Genomic DNA, 17,535 nt, shown 5'->3' with positions numbered 1-17,535 from the left:
GCAACAACCTTCAGTATCGAACACAGGATGAGGCTTTCAATATTAGTCTACGTACCCGAGTTGTAAGGCGCATAGTCACGAACTCAATATGATCTCGTGATTTCATTAACTCACCTTCATTCATACAAGAACTCGCGAAGCCACACACACAAGAAGTCCGAAGTCCTTGTCTCTTATCGTCGAGACTCGGAAGGACCACCACGCACCACATGCTACCAATAATCCACACGTTTTCGAGTCATAAGTCCGTTGCACAAGTCCAGCAAGAATCGTGTCCAGTATCACGGAAGAGCGAGCCAAAGCCCGAGCAGCTTCGCAAAGTTCGGTGTGCCCACACCCGTCACGGGGTCCCACCCTGGCTGGGCGTAGAAGCCCTCCGTGCCGCAGCCCGGGTTGGAGCCGGTCGTGATATCGTTAAACGCCTCCATGAACAAGGGCGTGTAGATCTACCGTGCACATGAGCAATCACACAGAGTAGTCAATCCATGATGGGCTGACGTACCGTAGGGTTGATAAACCCAATCGGCGACTTCTCGATTGCAATACGAGCGTCGTTGATCGCGGACAAGATCGCCGCGGAGACGGGCGAGGCGCACGAGGTGCCGTAGACGAGGTAGAACTCGCCCTGCACGGCAACGATGTAGTTCGCACTGAGCAGCCATGCGTCATTTTATCTGTTCAATGCGACATGGCGAGAGACTGCAACTCACCCGTTCGCGGCAATGTCAGGGTACGCACGTGACCCAGAGACGTTGTAGGTGCCGGAAGGGTAGGCAGGCGGGTAGTTGGTCAGGTAGTGCTCAACCGCGGAGGCCTGGTACGATGGCATCGGGAAGACGTTCGAGAAGCCGCCACCAGAGTAGATGACCTGCTCGCAGGCACTCTCGGGCTCGAAGACCTACGAATCCGGATCAGCACTGGACGACACCTCAGGACGCTATGCGCACGCACCGTAGCGTTCGGATTGACCTGCGTCGCTCCGACCGCAGTGACGTACGGACAGTCTACGGGGAAGCCCGGGGCGAACACGTTTCCATCGTAGTCCTCCTGGCCGTCAGCGTCCAAGCAGACGCCACCATTGCCCGAAACGCCGTTATCCCCAGACGAGAAGAGCACCGTTATACCCATCAGGCCGAGCTTCGCATACTCAGCGCACTGCCTCTGCTCATACGCCGGTGTCAGGTCCGCCTCCGTGTAACCGTACGACGTCGACATGATGTACGCGGGCGAAACGGTGCCGCAGTCCTCGTTGCCCTCGTACCCGCCGTACGGGTCCGGGTAAGTCGCGTCGAAGTCGGGGTCGTCACCGCCATCGAACGTGCAGTACGAAGCGTCGAGTGCGTCGAGGAGATTGCCGAAGGACGCGCCCTCGTAGAGGTCGCCCGCCTGGTAAAGCTGCACGGACTGCCGCGAGCCGACGAGCGACATGGCGTACTGCAGATCGAGGTTGGACTCGCCATTGTAGTCGAAACCTCCGAAGTCGGTCTGGACGTAGCCTCCGTCGATGCTGTAGAGCACAGGACGCTCTCCGACTTGGCTGGGCGAGAAGTTGCTGAAGAACAGGTCCAGATCGCTCGCGACGTATGCCTGAGGAGTGTACTCGACTATATGGGCCAATTAGTGGCATGTGGTGCGAGTTAGAAGATGCATACTCACTGATAGCAAGCGAGTTCTTCTCCGGGACGAGAGGGTAGTACTCAAAGTCATACAGCGCACGGAGGCAGTTCGGGACAATCTGCTCATCGCAGTTCTCCAGCTGGTCGAAAATACTCTGTAAAGGACGTCATTGAACATGTCGAAAGCATCATCAGACATACTAGCTACCTGAACAGTACCTTTGGTCTTTGGGAAGCTGATACCGAACCCGGGTTGGCCAATGGCGTGGGAGGACTCAGTCGAAGGTGAGTCCCTGCCACCGAGCTTCTGCCACGAGCCAGCCGGACCATTGGGCGTAGTATCGAAGTGAAGAGTGGGCGAAACGATCTCGACATGCTTCGAGACGTGATCCGGAAGATGGTACTTCTCGTGGCACGCGACGTGCGTGCGGCTGCCATCCTCACCGAACTGGTAGACGTAGTACTCCGTGCCAAGCAGTCGCTCCGCCTCCTCGATCGTCACGTTCACCTTCATCCAGCTCCCGCCCGTGCTCGACTTTACGCGCTCTGGCGCGATGCCGCTCTCGGTGAACCAGCCGTGCACGGTGTCGACGGACTCCTTCGTCGGGCGGAACGTCGACGCGACCTTGGCGGGGCTCCAGTGCTTACCGTAGTTAGGCGAGTCGGGGTGGGAGACGTCCATGATATACTCCTCGATGCTCTCCAGGTTGGGCTGCACAAGGCCGACGCGGAAGGGCAAGACCATGTCTGGTTCTGCGCGCCGGACGGGGGCCCATCCGCGCGGGAGGTGGTCGCGTGCCTCGTGAACGACATGGCCGACGGGCGCGGGGATGGCAACGGCGCAGAGGACGAGGGCCAGGAGAGCGGCCAGGCGAGTGGAGAGCGACATCCTGGAGGTGAGGGTCGCTGGACCACGAAGAGTTTCCCTCGGTGGATGTGCTTATTATACTCGCGTGCGAGGCGCACAGCGAGAAGCCCCGTCCAGGCGGGGAGCCAAATCCGTCGCCAAGGAGGTGTCTGTACGGTATCAAGAACCGCGTGGGCCAGGGACACTCGGCTTGTGCGTTGTGAAGGATATTTCTGCGTTGGTCGGTTCATCACGTATCCGCTGATGGGCCCTAGAATCAGCTCTATCAAAGGCTGACGACACGAGGATGTAATGCTAATCATCGCACAGGCTAACCCGTTTGAGCACCAATAACGATATGAAACAGCCATTCGAGGTCCTGAACAAGCCCACAAGGAGACTCATGACCTACGATCCACGACCGGGCTGGGCGAGGTGTGCTGATATCGTTGGCTGTAGGCGGTGCAAATGGATGACAGATCTTCTCATTGCAGGGTCTTCTTGTTCTTAGCTCGTTTCCGATTACACACGAACTGTCAAATGCATTTATCTGCGGCGAAGAATGAACGATGATCTCTCGCAGTGACTCGACGGGGTACGTACTCACACCTCCGACCGCCCACCCCGTCGGATCAGATGAAGGCCATCCAAGCCGGCAGGGAGTTACTGGGCAAGTGGTAACTTGAATGAAGAGCCTCAGCTAGCGCTTACCGCTTCACGGAGGTCACAGTGCCATTCTCGGGGTCCAACGAGAGAGGAAAATATCAAGACTGGGATGAGCGTATGAGACAAGAGATGATTGACGTGTATAGGCGCTCGGAGATGCAGATTTGGCGCCACCGCCCCCGAGCTGAAGCAAATCCAACCCTCCTGCCTTATTCGGAACCACCACTGGCATATACGGCGCCCAGTGGCGTCGCAGAGTTTCAATAATCCTTGCCCAATGTGCTCGTGTCAACGACTCGTGTGCTATATTGTTTCGTGAGTGTATTTATCCTTACGTCGAACTACACTGATGACAAGCTTAATACGTATATATTCCCCGGACATTAGCACCGCCATGAGAGCCAGATGGACCCGATCTGGACACGATGTGCTTGATCCTGCTCTCGTTGATGCTGATAGACTGAGTACTTGGGCATATACAAGGCATACCTGGGCATATTTGGCAGGGCAAAGCGCTGTCTTCGTGGCGCGAGGATCCCCGGCGCACAATCGTCGTCCTCAACGCAGTCGTCGTACTCGTGGTTGGTTCGACACCAGGAATAGTTGTATGGTATCTTTACAGCATCCCCGGACGTTCTTGGTCCGACTCAGAATGAAATTGCAAGTACTTGGCACTCGGTGCCCGCGCTCGTTTTTTCCTATTCATAGTATGCAATGACTGATCCACCTCAGTCATAGGCGTGCCTCACACAGAATCCCGAGCAACCACTATATCATGGCTATCTGTGCGCGGGTTCTCCTGTGCCTCGACTCGCCTTCGGCGGCCTCAGGAGCCCAGTCTACTCAATATCCAACACAAGACTGCAGCCCCGTATGCAGTCCCGCACAACTCCCTCAACCTCCGCGGTCAGTGTCCTCCAGGGACATGGTGTTCCAACACATGCATGCTTGTTTTCCATTTCTCGGATCCTTGTACGAATCAAAGCATTCAAACGCGGGTTTACGACAGCAAACGGTCTCACCTCCTGAGTCTCCCGAGTCGCTATCATCCTCTTTCGTGCTCTGCGGTACCCAGGCGAGTCTTTGCCGGCCTCTGAAGCCCGTCTGCTAATACTCAATACACTACATCCCACCCGCATGACCCCATCCTCGTCCACGTCCGGTGTCATCAAGGGCCAGAAACCTCGATCCTTTCTGCCCAGGCAATCCGCGCTCTCCCTCTTCACTCTGCGAGCTTCGGATCGAGGCACGCACACGCGTGCTTTCACGACAGCCTACCGACATTCCTCCAGGAAGGTCGGACCTTCAAGTTCGGAGTCGGGGATAAGTAGGGCGCGGTTTCCGGTCCTTTTGCTTTTGTCTCTTGCTTGCTAGGACGACTCATGGGACTCTGAGGGCTATCGCTCCCCCTCTCTCTTTCTCGCTTTCCTTCCCCCGTGAGTGGTTTTTGGACGAGGTTAGTACTAATCCTCTGGCTTACGACTCGCTCTAGACACTCGACTCATGGTGTCATCGCCAACCTGCTCGTGCACGGCGAGTCTTGCATCATTCAAAGGTTTGCCTCACGGTGGTCGGAGACTGCAGTCCTACATGTCATCACCTGTCGAGTGCTGCTACCTCACTCTGGAGCCTGCAGGCGATGTCGACGACAACGAAGACATCACCGCGAGCGCGGGCTACATTATCAGATGGTAAGCGCACATTGCGATGAACTCTGATCGGGGTATATCACAGCGTCGACTCGCGTCTTCGTACGTCTTCCGTTGGTCCAAGCCCTCCTTACCTCTCGAGGCATTCCAGCTGTTCTCTGACAACAGAATGTGTGATGTCATGCCTCACGTTCGCTCTGTGATCATACTATACATCGCTGACAAGGATTATGTTCGATGATTTACTCATCACCCCCCCTCGCTACCTAACCAGAGCAGAGTTTGCATCGGCGCAGGCCGACAGAATGACTCTGAACAGACGACAGGCCTGCCGGGGCGATGCAGAGACGCACGATCGAGTGATCGTATGGTCAGACGCACACTCGGAGTACGTATGGACCGCTCTCCTGTGGTTGTCTGTGCACAGTGGCGGCCGACGCAAGCTCTTACTTCATACCGACAGGCATCCCCGAGCACGTTCCTCAGGCGCGAGGCGTTCGTCCGAGACCGACTCCTTGCCCGGCAGCGGAGACAATCGACTGCGCCATTACAACCCCCACCCAAGGACTCCGTCCAGGCTGTCATACAGCATCCGTGTTGCGTCTCAGCAAAGTCAATCCCACCACACATCCGCGTAAGCACCGACAGCCCACATGTAGGGCGAGCGCTTGCGTGCGTCTGTGACCACAGCCCCCACTGAAGTACTGACATTCGGCCTCCCCGTCGACGGTTCCCCGGTGCATGACCGCCTCCCTGGACTCGGACTGGCCGGCGAGGAATGTTGCCGCGGGTCGGAGTCGAGTGTCGATGCTGGCCCGCGGCAACACTGCTCGATCCCCGTGTCTTCCTGCCATCAGTCGTGGATAGGGCGACGCGTCAGCCGCAGGCTGATCGTGGGTTCTTGTACTTATGCCCTCCCCTCGGCGGCGTAACACGGTGGAGCCGTCTCTTTGGTGAGGGGGAGCCAGACACGTATCGCGAGGGTAGAACCTATCTACAGCCGAGCGGCCGCTTCCACATTGGTTGAGTGAGATGCTTCCGTGGTGGCCCAGTCGCCAGTCGCAGTCGGGGAGACACCCGTTCGCGAGTGGACGCATGAAATCACAAGTTCACACACAAGTCATCGGCGTACACGTACGTATGTACGTGGTAGGACTCCGAGGCGGGCTGCGGCATCTGCATCACGACCCAGGTGCGCAGACCCGTTCTCAGACCCAGCCCCGCCCGTGCGGTGCTTCGGGTCCGACAGACGACGCCCACCCACAGGCATACACACACCACGTACGGGAACACCTCCGGACCCCTAGATGAGGCGCGTCTCGTATGTACGCCCCGGATTCAGAGTGCGGACTGATACGGCTGCCGCCGGCGCACTTGTCCTCCCGGGTATACGAAAGCGTAGAGCCTTCCCCGGCCCGACGACGCCGCGCGTGAGCTTGCGCGGTCTCGCTGCGAAGGGCGAGCCCGGGGAGGGAGCAAGTTATGTAGTGCGGTGCGCGGCAGGAGGCCGTGCTCGAGGGTGGCCGACGCCGGCTCCGGGGCGTCGCGGGCGGATGTCAACTTCAGTATAGGTGGGCGAGCGGGGAGCAAAAGCCGCGACGGCCGAGTCCCTCCGCCTTCGCGCCTTCAAGTTTCCTGTTGCTCGGTTGCTCGGTTGCCGACCTGCCGTCCGCGAGCGCGTGCATGCATCCGAGGCGAACATCAAAGCAACGTCGCAGGAGCGCAGCGGAGGGTCACCGCGCCCTCTCCAGTTCAGCCGCGGGGGCCCGGGGAAGTCCACCAGCGTATCGCCCCCGGCGAGTGCCAGCCCGCCATAGCTGGGAGAAGGAGAAGGCCGGTCCTACGAGCCTGGAATATTCGCGGGTCAGTGGCGAGCTGGGGTCGTTCCTGGGCGTCCTGCAGATCCCCCAAGTAACCGAAGAGCGAGGCCGCAGTATGCACGAGTGCAGTCCCAGCCATTTCCGCGCCGTCTGGACAGGGCTGACGAGAGGAAGAAAGCGGAGGTAGCGGTGCCAGTCTCGCACGTCGCTGCCTGAGCGTGTTTGACTCCGAGTTCAGAGCATCCGACCGGCGCGCTGTATGTAGCTGGCATGCCTGGGCGCGAGCACCAAAGCCGCATCGCAGCGAGACGTGCAGGTGCAAGTGATGCGGGCCCTGTGGAGTGAGCCTGCGAGTCGTTCTATCTATAGATCAGGGCACCGTACCTCGTTCGACACTATTCTTATCGCACCGCGATCCCTCGACGCCCCGCCCAGGCAGGATTTTATTACAGGCTCCAGCGACCATGGACAGTGGGAGGCTGAGAACGGGGGTGAGGCGTTGGCGAGGGCCCGCCAGACATCTGCAAAGTCGGTGAATTGCAAATGCATTGGCAGTCCGACTCGATCATGGGAAGCAGGCCGGAGTGGTTTCCGATTGGATGGAGATTCGAGCAACGCTGACAACCCTAACGGATTTGTTATCGGCATTCCAATTGTTTGCAAGTTATTGCACACCCATGTAATCGTAGCAAAGTGAGATAATGCAAGCTAATGTGGAAATCGAATCGAATACACTGCACGCCACACGGTGTGAGGACAGGCGCAGGTCACACAGCGGTGTAGGGTTCCAGACAAAACACGACCAGTCCACTTCAGTGTACAATATGTAATAGCAGTAGTAGTAGCAGAGCAAGTTTCATAGCGAGGACGTCAATACACTTTTCGTATCCTAGTGACAAAGGCACAATACACATATCCACTCTCGTAGAACTCTCGTAGATGACATGGCAGGCTCGTCGTGAGTTCTCTCCCCACGACTGCGCCTGCCAGCCAGTGGCCCCTTTCTTGGATCAGAGCACCGAGCTGCACACAACTCACGAGTGCTTGTCTCCATCGCGGTCACTCCTGCCAGACATGTACCAAGCCCTCTCGCCCATATTGGGCGTCCGCGACCTGCCGAGCCTACGGCGGGTGAAGCTGCTCCTCAAGCGTTGACGCATATCGGAGCCATCGCAGAATGACACCGCCAGGCCGCCGCGGCGCCGCCCTCACTGGACACGGACGGGGGACAGCATGGACAGGGACGCGGAGCTGGCGGGCTGCGCGGACGACGGGACGCGGAGGCGGGCCTCGCGCCGCTTCTTGTCCACCTTGCGGAGGGTCTTCCTTCGCGAACTTCTTGACCTTGCCCGCCTTCTCGTCCAAGAGCGCATCGAGGCGGCCCTCACGGTAGGACGCGGACTTCCTCTCCTTCTCGACAATAATGTGCGTCAGCTGCGTGCGGGTCAGTACGTGTCGCTGGTGGGGCAGGGGGAGGCCGCGGGGCTCACCTCCTTCGCGTGCCTCTTGAACTGGCCGTGGACAAACTGGTCGCGGTGCGTAGACATGCACATCACGACGACCGCACCGATGAGCTCGGTTTGCTCGCTTGAGTCTCAGCGACAGGCCTCCGGCTTGTGCGCGGAGGCGTCCTAATCCTTCGCCATGCACAGGCATTGTGCGCGACTACGGACGAGAAGGTGAGCGCAGGCGAGTGGGAGCGGTCAGGCGGGCAAGAATGGGCGAGCAAGAATGGGCGAGCAAGAATGGGCGAGCAAACGAGCAGGCAAGTCGGGCAGACGCGGGAATGAGGGCGCGTGGACGAGTGGGCGTCAGACAAGGGAGCGTGGACAAAGGAGGGCGAGCGGGAAACCGGGCAGGCGAGAGGGAAACGGTGGACGATAACGGGCGAGCAAGTCGGCGAGAATAAGCAAGTCAGCGAGAGCGAGCAAGTCGGCGAGAGTGAGCAAGTCGGCGAAAGTGGGCAAGTCGGCGAGAGCGGGCGAGGGCAGGCAGGCGTCACAGTGCGAGGGCGATGGCAGGCAGGCATTTACGGCAGTACGCGCGTGGAGGTGAGAGCGGGCGAGAGAGGGATAGTGAATGCGAACGCGAATGTGTAAGAGATCAGGAACTTACCCTATACAACGCTTCCAATGGTGTCCTTCAACCTCCAGTTGATGATGGACGTCGGCGAGGGGCCTTTCAGAGCTTCTGGGTGTTGGCCAGAAGTGTTGGCATGCTTGCGGAGCATCTGCACGGACCTGATGCCGTGAATGCCTCCACCCTGGGGTCCAGCTTTCGCCGGTCCAAACCAGGGAGGGACGCTTTACTATGCCACCCTGGGGTCCAGCTGGCTAGCCGGTCCAACCAAGGGCTAGGCTAGCGGTGGCATGTAGGCGTGGACTTGGACCAAATGCGGTGCGGCGCATGCTGGGTTCTTGAAAGTTCGACGCACTCTCCACTGGCAAAGTGCTCGACGGCGGGGCACACACGGAAGATGTCCATTTTGCTCGTGGGCACCACCGCACTGATGCTCTCTTTCCAGAGCGTGCAGACGTGCTGCCCGAGGTGCGCGGGGAGACTCGGAGTGTCGGAGGGAGGCGCTGCACCTCGCGGAGAGAACGGTAGCGTTGGTGAAGGGCGCTTTGCAGTGGACAAACGTGCAGAAGAGGTGGGGGAGTGTGAGCTTGTGCTCCCAGATGGAGATGAGCGAGACAGAGGTGACATCGGAGGAGTGCGAGAACTGCGCGGTCGCAGGGTGAGAGTGAGAGGGTGGGCGAAGAGGTTGTGGACCAAACCAGTGCGTCAGAGGTGATACTAGCAAGTGCCAGTGGTCTGGCTGCATGAGCGGTGAATGGACACAAGACGAAGTGAGCAAGTCCGCCAGATAGAGGACACTGCGCTCAGGAGGGTCTCTTCCTTTGGCGCGGAGTGGTTGAAGCCTGGTCAAAGCTGAGGACAAGAGCCACCCGTGACGCCGGCGCAACTTGGAGTTACCTTATACAGTCTCACCGTCAGGAGCTTGGAAAACAGTTCAATTCGTAGCCTAGTACCCGGGCTTGAACATTTGAACCTCGAAGCGTATACGATGTTCGTGATACTGGTGGTAGAATACATGCAGAGTGTGCGCTATTCGACAGCGGTCAGACCGGCTCGATATCTAGTAGTACATTCGGATTCCAAGCTCAACGTCAGGCTCCCTCGTATGTCGTAGCTGCAATTGCAATGGGCCCCCTCGTCCACCCGCTGTAATAGACTGTGTAGTAGGTGGCTTGACGATGAATGAAGAGTGTATACTCACCTACCACGCTGAGCGATATTCTTGGACAGATTCTCATACCGTCGAGCCAGATCCGGACGTGTTTGCTTGATGTCTCGAATCAACTGAGCTATCCCCGTCTCGTATTCTTCGTAGACCTCTCGTGTGAAGTTACGGAGGGAGTACGTTCCAGTCCGGAGCTCGTCTGCACTGCACAGTACTGCACACGCAGCAAGTGTGAATACAGGGTCTGGAACGCCATTGACAAAGAGGTTGGCGAAGGTATGACCGAGGCTTGAAGGTCTTTTGAAGAGAACAGCGTCGATGATGTGCGGGACGAGGTTTCCTGCCTCAAAAAGGCCAGTGACCGTGACACTTGTGCCGGCCTGATTTATGTGAGTAGGATCGTATTCCAACGTTGATAAATCTTACCTCAGCGAAGTTCGGAGCAGATACTTTATGAATGAGAGCCGATTGAGGACGATTTGACAGCAGCCTCAAGATTACATCCTTCCTAAGGCTGCACAACTCCTCCCTGTCAAATACGCCTTCCTCAAGCTCGTATGGACTGTCCTCGCAGAGGACATCAAGTCCAGGTGGGGCAAGCTCTGGGTGTACAACGACAAGGAGATAAGCCGCAACATCCTTGAAGCGTCCCCGAAACTGCGATACCGCATTTTTCACCTGTATATAGGGAGTTTAGCGTGGAGCATCTCAACCACAACGTACCATACCTTTGTTATGAGTTTGTCATCATGTATTGCATCATAACCGCTCTCCCGAATCGTCGGCTTGACCGCCAGAGCAGCCTGCGTTTCTTGCGCAATTCTCTGCAAGAGGGCTTCACTACTTGGAACATCAGGAATACATGCAATCTGTCTGACGGCCGTGTCAGGGGCTTCAGAAGCCTTCAGAAACCTTCAGATTGCTTCAGATTGATTCAGACCTTCAGCCCTCATGACCTCGATTTTTTTCGACACTAACTCGTCAGACAGGATCCTCAGGATGCTCAGACAACCCGTCAGACTGCTCAGTTCGTCAGTCAGATCAGCCAGGTCATACGAAATCGAGGCAATCAAATATATTAATCTACGGATCACTACTGCTGTACAATTGGAATAATGCTAATCATTACCATAGGTTTGTACGAGCTACTGTCAGTGGGCTCGCACGCATCGAGGGTCTGTTCGTCGGGCTCTGCTCCATGACCTCGCGCACACCCTGGCACTTGGGGGCCTAGGTGTGTTGATTTGCTGGCTCGTGCTCGTCATGCGTCGAGCTTGTGTCGAGCTTGCGTGTGGCGGGTTCGTCTGGCCGATGCGTTGGGGGGTAGGCTTTGCTCCCGCTTGTTGCATTTGTACTCGGTGGGCTGCCTCCTTCTCGGGCTGGGGCGCGGCATGCTCACCCTTGACGGCCCTATGCGCCTCGCGCTGGGCATGCCAGGCTGTCGCTCAGCGGGCCCTTACACGCCACGCCGGGTGCCTGGTGAGCTGTTGCTTGTCAGAGTCCTGCTCGTTGAGCTGTCGTACCGGGCTTGGGCACGCTATGTACAGCGAACTGGCCCGAATCGTACCAGTGCGCGTCGGTTCGTGATCTGTATCCGTAGGTGGCCAACTCTTCGATGCTGGTGGGTCCGTGCGCAGTATGTTGAGGCCTGTCAGGTGCATAACTGTCGGGTTTACGCAAGCAGGCTTGTGTCGTCAGCTGGTCGCGCGCCGTCAGGATTCGCATGTACTCACACTTCGTCTTCGTTGACATCTCGTACTTCGGGCCGTACGCCTTGTCCCAATGCTGCACGTCGATGTGGCGCGGCGTCCACGGGATGAGGAGCAGGAAGTCCACATAGAACGCCGAGTCGACGTACGAGACCGTGCGGCACAGGCGGGGGAGGAGCGGCTTCCCGCGGTTCGCGCAGAGAGTGCGCACCAGACGAAGACGTTGACGGGCGAGCGGTTAAGCCCGTTGGTGGAGAGGATACACCGCGCGTGGTGCTGGAACCGAGCGAACCGGTCGGGGCCGTCTTCGTCGGGTTCGTCTCTGTCCGGTCGTCCTGGTGGACTGTCACTTGCCGGGGTTGGCAATGGGGTCGGGGAGGACAGCGGTGCACTCACCTGACTGGCTAACCCTGCGGCCGCAACCCACGGATGAGCGGGTGAGCAGGAGATGAGGCAAGCGCGGCTGGGCAAGTGGTGAATGAGTGAGCGAGCGCGGCCGGGCGGAACTTGGAGGTGAGAGTGGGTGGGCGCGCGCGAGGGGGCGAGTGAATGAGTGAGAGGGTGGGCTAGATGCGCGGGCTGGTGGGGAAGTAGGCATCACGAGCATAAAGCTCGTCAATGCACGTAGTGTCTAGCAACAGAAGTCGTTAGTAGGTACACAATAGACGACTCACATTCGCTTTTTGTCTCTGCCTTGCCTTGGTCCTTGCCCCTCACTCCTGTGACTTCTCCGTCTGGACTGAGGCCTTTCGCGCTTGATCCCGTCGTGTTCGAGCTGTAGAACGGCAGACTGCCTCAAGCGCTTGACTGCTGTCTCAGTCGGTCTCAGCTCGTCGCAGCCGCGTATAACACGATCTTGAGCCGTCCGGTGGTCCGATGCACGTGCCGTCTTTTGCGGACGGGCCCACCTGCGTGTACTGGAGGTCGGCGGCGGGCAAGCGACGGCGAAGCAGACAGGGAGGAGGGACGGACAGTGAATCGCAAGGCGAACTCGAGAGGAAGTCCGGCGAGCGCGCGTGACGTGTCGTGGCTGAGGCGCTTAGCGCTTCTCTCGAGTCGCAGCCCGCCGACTCCACTTCAACGTTCAGCGTTCAGCGTCGACACTGCGCGGTAGCGTCTAAGCTCACGCAAAAAGCGACGGAGAAGCGAAGGGAGCACGGAGCTGGGGGAGGTGGGCCACAAAAGTAAGTAATATAAGTGCTTCTCGTTGGTGACACTGACAACGACGGTGAGTCTTCTCCATCCGAGTCCGCGCATCCCAAGCTTCAAGATCCAAGTCCCGTCCCCATCGTTTAGGACGTCCTCATCCCCGCGCCGACTGGACCTCAGCGGAAATGATTCCGTCATACTCCCCAGCGGCATCTCCAGCTCCGACCTGATGCTCGAGTAAGGCCACGCGCACGTTCTCGTCCTCGCGCATGGCAGTGCGTTCAAGAAGCCCCAGTCGCCAAGCACACCACGCTCGTCGCGATGCCCACTTACGAACTCGCTCTTGAATGAGCGAGATGACGGGGCCGCCACCCTCGCGGATCCGCTCCCGGTAGGTCCGTGAACGGGTGCGCGTCGAACACGGACAGCTTACAGGTGAGTGCGACGCTCGCTCACTTGTGCACGCGTGCATACGCTCGCCAGCCCATCTCGCCAGCCCGTCTTCTCGTCTGCTCGTCTTCTCGCCCATCCGTCTTCTCGCCCATCCGTCTTTTCGCCAGCTGGCTTTCTCGCCAGCCCGTTCGCCAGCCCGCTCGCTCGCTGACCTTGCTGCCGACCTGCCTGGCTTACCGACCCACCTCACTCGTCTATACATCCACCTCGCTCCCTCACTCACCCACCTGCTCATCCGCCTCGCTCCCCTGTTCGCCCGCCCGCTCGGATTCCTGCCCGCTCGGATTCCCGCCCGCTCGGATTCCCGCCTGCTCGGACGCTTGCTCAAACGGGCAGTGCGTCACGCCCTCTACCTGCATTCTCATACCAAGCATACACGGCGAAGGTGCTGCCAACAAACACACCGTGGGCACAGCCCCAGCGACGAGCAGAGTGCGGGCGTGGGCGCAGGCGGGAGGTGTGCGGACGGCGAACATGTAGCAGAAACAGGCGAGAATACGGCGGGGACGGGCGAGGGCGAGTGCAGACGGGTGAGTGCAAATACACGCGGGTGGGCACGCTAACTGCAGGAACAGGTGCCAGCGTCGTGAAGCACGGTGTGTACACCGACTGCGAGCGTGCCGCTGACGAACAGACAGTGGGTGCACAAGCGAACGGGTAGGTGGGCGAGCAAGCGGGCGGGCATAGGGCATAATGGTGTACACTACGACGTACATGGCAGCTGTGAGCATGCAGGACTAATGCCCTGTGTGCAGGCATGGCCGACAAACGGGGAGCTTCATATCTGTATATACTTATATAGCTAATGATGCAATATATTGACGTTGGATTGGCCGACGCTGCGCAAGGTAGTCTCGGTGCTACGAGTGTGAGCAATGTACGTCAACAATAAGTATTGGTGTGACTGTTTGAGTACTGTACAAGCAATAACTGAGAGCTGTTACGAGTCTGAGAGTACAGAGATACTCTCTGACAACTGTCTGTCTCTGAAGGCGACTGGTAAGTCTGAGTGAACTGAGCTTCTGAGAGCTAGCTGTCAGCTGGTCAGATGCTCAGCAATTGCCCAATTTGCTGATGAAATGGAACCTCCGTGGCAACGTATGCTTGGATACGAGGCTTGATGACTTCGATCAGCTCATTGCGGAAACCTTCAAAGATGGACTTCAAGTTGGCTGAATCGCGTGGTTCTTGGCCCTCAGTCTCGCGGGTGGTGCTGCGTCTTGTGGTAGCATGGTCGTAGAACTCAGGCCATATAGGCATATTCTTGTATGAGATCCCTGTAGTTAGCACAAAGGTATCATACATAAACACCTGTACTTACCGAGGCCTATTCTCATACATGAGCTGCCACTAGCTCATGTATGAGCGAGACGCCGTCATGTATGAACGAGGCGCCGTCGGTCATTACCTGATATGGCAGCTACCCCGGGGCAGCCCGGTTTTCGGCCCCGGCGGGGCGGTACCACTGGCGCGCGATGCGAGCCTACCCATTTGGATGCACATCGGGGTCAGCGCATCTGAGATCGGATACGATCTCGGATCTCCTGCGCTGCCGCCCTGCCCGTTGCGTGGCGTGAGCTTCGGCCAAGCCCGGAAGGCCGCAAAGAGCGCTTCCGCCCGCCATTCGCGACCTCCACCCTCCTCCACCATCCCTCCTCCACCATCCCACCTCCACCATCCCACATCACTTACCGACGTCGTCAGAGCGTAGCGTGCATGACGCATTGCTCTCCTGCATGCAGATGAAGCTGACGAACTGCCCGGGACGGCGGGTGTGTCAGCGAAGGGCTTGCATCGAGGTGAGTGCAAACACAGACGAGCGAGCGAGCTGACCATGGTCACAGGGCGCGGCGACATGCAGCATAACATGCGCGTCGACCGCGAGCGCGCAGGGATATTGCCGCGTGCAAACGCAGCCCACTGGCAGGCACAGACGCGAGGGCGGGCAGGACAGGCAGGCAGGGCAGGCGGGCAGGGCAGACGGGCGGACGTGCCGATGGATAGGATGGACGAGCGCATGCGGGCGGGAAGAAGAGCGGACAAGTGAGCATTTGGGCGGGTAGGAGAGCCGGCAGACACTAACGACAGCACATGCCCACCGCGAGCGCGCTGAGCGAATGCCCAGCACGCAGACGCAGCCGACAAATGCAGGCGCAGGCGCGCGAGCAGATGGAAAGCAGGGGGCCGGACGGATGAGTGGGCGGGTGGACGAGCGGTGGGTGGACGAGCGGGCGGGCGGGCGGATGGACGACTCGGAGAGGGCGGGCGGGCGAGTGGACGAGCGGCAGGTGGACAAGCGGCGGGTGGATGAGCAGACGGATGCGTTGACAAGCAGACGAGCGGGTGGGTAGATGGACGAGCAGGTGAGCGGGAAACTGGGAGGGCGGACGGGCGAGAGGACAAGCGGGTGAGAGGGCGAGGGCGAGAGGGCAGGCGAGCATAGGGCGCGGACCAGCACCACACGCACGGCGACCGCGAGCGTGCAGAGCCGCAAGCGCGGCCAACGAACGCAAGGTGGGCACATGAGCGAGAAGTAGGTGACCGCGACAGTGGGCAGGGCCGGGGCGCATGCAGCATGTAGAATAGATCCGTGTGCTGGCTTCGTTTAATCTGAAAACATCGCACTTGTGTGCAATGTTCAAACATTCAATGAAATGTAATGGCACAATACAATCTATATATACAATGAATGTGTTATCATTGAGTCCAGTATGTATCGCGCCGCAACACTCATCACGACTCAAGACTTGGCTGAACACCCATTATGACTCGAGACTCGGCTGAAAACCAGGACAGTACACTAAATATCCTTATTGAACACGAGAATGTTGTCCTACATCTCATCTGCTGTCGTAAATCCTACTAAACATGTATCTAATCCCCGTTCCAGCATACAATACATGCATACACGGTGCGGAAACGTCCCGATCACAAATCGCAGGTATGTTGCAGGCCTAAGTAGGACCGTTAAACGTGTTCTGATTGGCCAGGAACAGCCCGAGCACATCGGGGTTGCCAAATCTAGTGAGACGACAAATAGACACAAACGTTGAGTTTACGGGCGCCCGCAAGGCTCACGTCGCTTCTGCGTGCTACTGTATCACTACCATTCTGCTTTCATACTCGACTCTACACGGAAGACAACGGTTGGGGTTCCGAGACACATTCAGGGGTGAATTTACCCAGGTAAGCTCGCCTGGCCTAGTCATCTATGCATGCACTAATCTACTACCCGCCCCAGAGTCCAGACTGACCCTCTTGTCAACGAGTGCGTCGACGAGCGTGTCGAATGGCACGTTGACAGGGTGAGTGTGTTGGCGGGTACAAAGGGATGTGGCCGCTCGGGCAGAACCTGACAGAGGCGGATGACGGGCACAAACAGGGCGACAACGAACACGAATCATGCGTTAACAAGTGCGTCGACGAACACGCCAGGCGCCGCATCGACAAACATGTCGGGCACACCGTTGACGAACGCGTCTGTTCGTCGGGCGCTGTGTCGACGAGCATGAACAACGCGTCAGTAAGCACGACCCACCCATCAACAAGAGTCACCGCAGCATACTGCAAGCACTACGCATGGCGAGCGAGCCTTTGGGCAGGGCCCACGAGGCATGCCAGTGGGAGCATATGGATGAGGAGTGGGAGGACGAACTGTGTGGGCCTATGGGCGACGGATGGGAAAGTGATGGGTTGGACGGCGACGGACAGGCGGGCGACGAACAGGCGGGCGATGAGCAGGAGTAGTATGGCATAGTCAGTGTTGCAGCGTTATCCGCCTGTTCTGTAGTGTTTAGTATACTGCGTAGTGTCGATATCGTGGATCTCTAAGGCCGCTGCATTTGACTGAGCGTGATGATTTGTCAAGGCCTTAAACATACCAAAATAGGAGGGTTGCCTTGGCCCTTCATGCGAATTGCATCAAGGCTTGAAGCAGCCATTGTCATTGCGACGAACAAATCCTTTAGTGTATGTCGAGGAGTGCGACATGTGCAGCATATATGTCATGGGGCACGACATACATGTTATCCATCTGCCGGATCTAGATACAAACCATCTAGGCACGGTGCCAAAGAAGTCACTATATACGGTACTGTACCTGGCCCCAGAAAACGTCAGATCTCGCTGATCACTCGTTGCGATCGCATTCGCCCGATGAGCCCGCGACAGGACCCAAAGAGGAAGAGCGCGCGACGGCGCCCATTTTGGGTAGGGTCGCCGCCGCGAGCTCTCCCCGGCGCCCGGGCCCAGTGACCTGGGTGGTCCATAAAGGGCAGCTGCCCTTTCGGGTAGTGAGCGGGGCGCCGGCTGCAGTGATTACTGCGCTTTCATACATGAAGGGGAATTGTAAGTACTGGGATTTATGTATGATCCCTTTGTGC

The 17,535-nt window shown here is 58.2% G+C and overlaps 4 protein-coding genes across 4 annotated transcripts; 1 reads left to right on the top strand and 3 right to left on the bottom strand.

Annotated features, from left to right (window-relative positions):
• Positions 1 to 14: 14 nt before the first annotated feature.
• On the bottom strand, positions 15 to 2,505 carry B0H18DRAFT_1037717 (subtilisin-like protein; the record flags this gene model as incomplete). The annotated part of the gene is made up of 6 exons (XM_048030409.1): positions 15 to 446; positions 503 to 650; positions 711 to 898; positions 952 to 1,604; positions 1,657 to 1,771; positions 1,825 to 2,505. The coding sequence occupies 6 exons, from the start codon at positions 2,503 to 2,505 to the stop codon at positions 282 to 284; spliced, it is 1,950 nt and encodes a 649-aa protein (XP_047887844.1). The 3' UTR covers positions 15 to 281.
• An 876-nt stretch (positions 2,506 to 3,381) lies between these two features.
• B0H18DRAFT_62456 (uncharacterized protein) lies at positions 3,382 to 4,408 on the top strand. The gene is made up of 2 exons (XM_048038825.1): positions 3,382 to 3,789; positions 3,862 to 4,408. Exons 1-2 carry the CDS (start codon positions 3,479 to 3,481, stop codon positions 4,238 to 4,240), a joined length of 690 nt encoding a protein of 229 aa, XP_047887843.1. The 5' UTR covers positions 3,382 to 3,478; the 3' UTR covers positions 4,241 to 4,408.
• A 3,312-nt stretch (positions 4,409 to 7,720) lies between these two features.
• Positions 7,721 to 8,145, bottom strand: B0H18DRAFT_1124100 (uncharacterized protein; the record flags this gene model as incomplete). The annotated part of the gene is made up of 2 exons (XM_048034793.1): positions 7,721 to 8,032; positions 8,089 to 8,145. The coding sequence occupies 2 exons, from the start codon at positions 8,143 to 8,145 to the stop codon at positions 7,721 to 7,723; spliced, it is 369 nt and encodes a 122-aa protein (XP_047887842.1).
• A 2,759-nt stretch (positions 8,146 to 10,904) lies between these two features.
• On the bottom strand, positions 10,905 to 12,262 carry B0H18DRAFT_62392 (uncharacterized protein). The gene is made up of 3 exons (XM_048038824.1): positions 11,948 to 12,262; positions 11,576 to 11,894; positions 10,905 to 11,505 (listed from the first exon to the last, which is right to left on the bottom strand). The coding sequence occupies exons 1-3, from the start codon at positions 12,156 to 12,158 to the stop codon at positions 11,337 to 11,339; spliced, it is 699 nt and encodes a 232-aa protein (XP_047887841.1). The 5' UTR covers positions 12,159 to 12,262; the 3' UTR covers positions 10,905 to 11,336.
• Between the last annotated feature and the right edge of the window lie 5,273 nt (positions 12,263 to 17,535).

This window comes from Fomitopsis serialis (genome assembly GCF_022376445.1).
Source record: "Fomitopsis serialis strain Sig1Antser10 chromosome Unknown B0H18scaffold_114, whole genome shotgun sequence".
NCBI classification, from domain to species: Eukaryota; Fungi; Basidiomycota; class Agaricomycetes; order Polyporales; family Fomitopsidaceae; genus Fomitopsis; species Fomitopsis serialis.
Note: the sequence above shows the minus strand (reverse complement) of the source record. Positions and strands in the feature narration are given on the sequence as shown.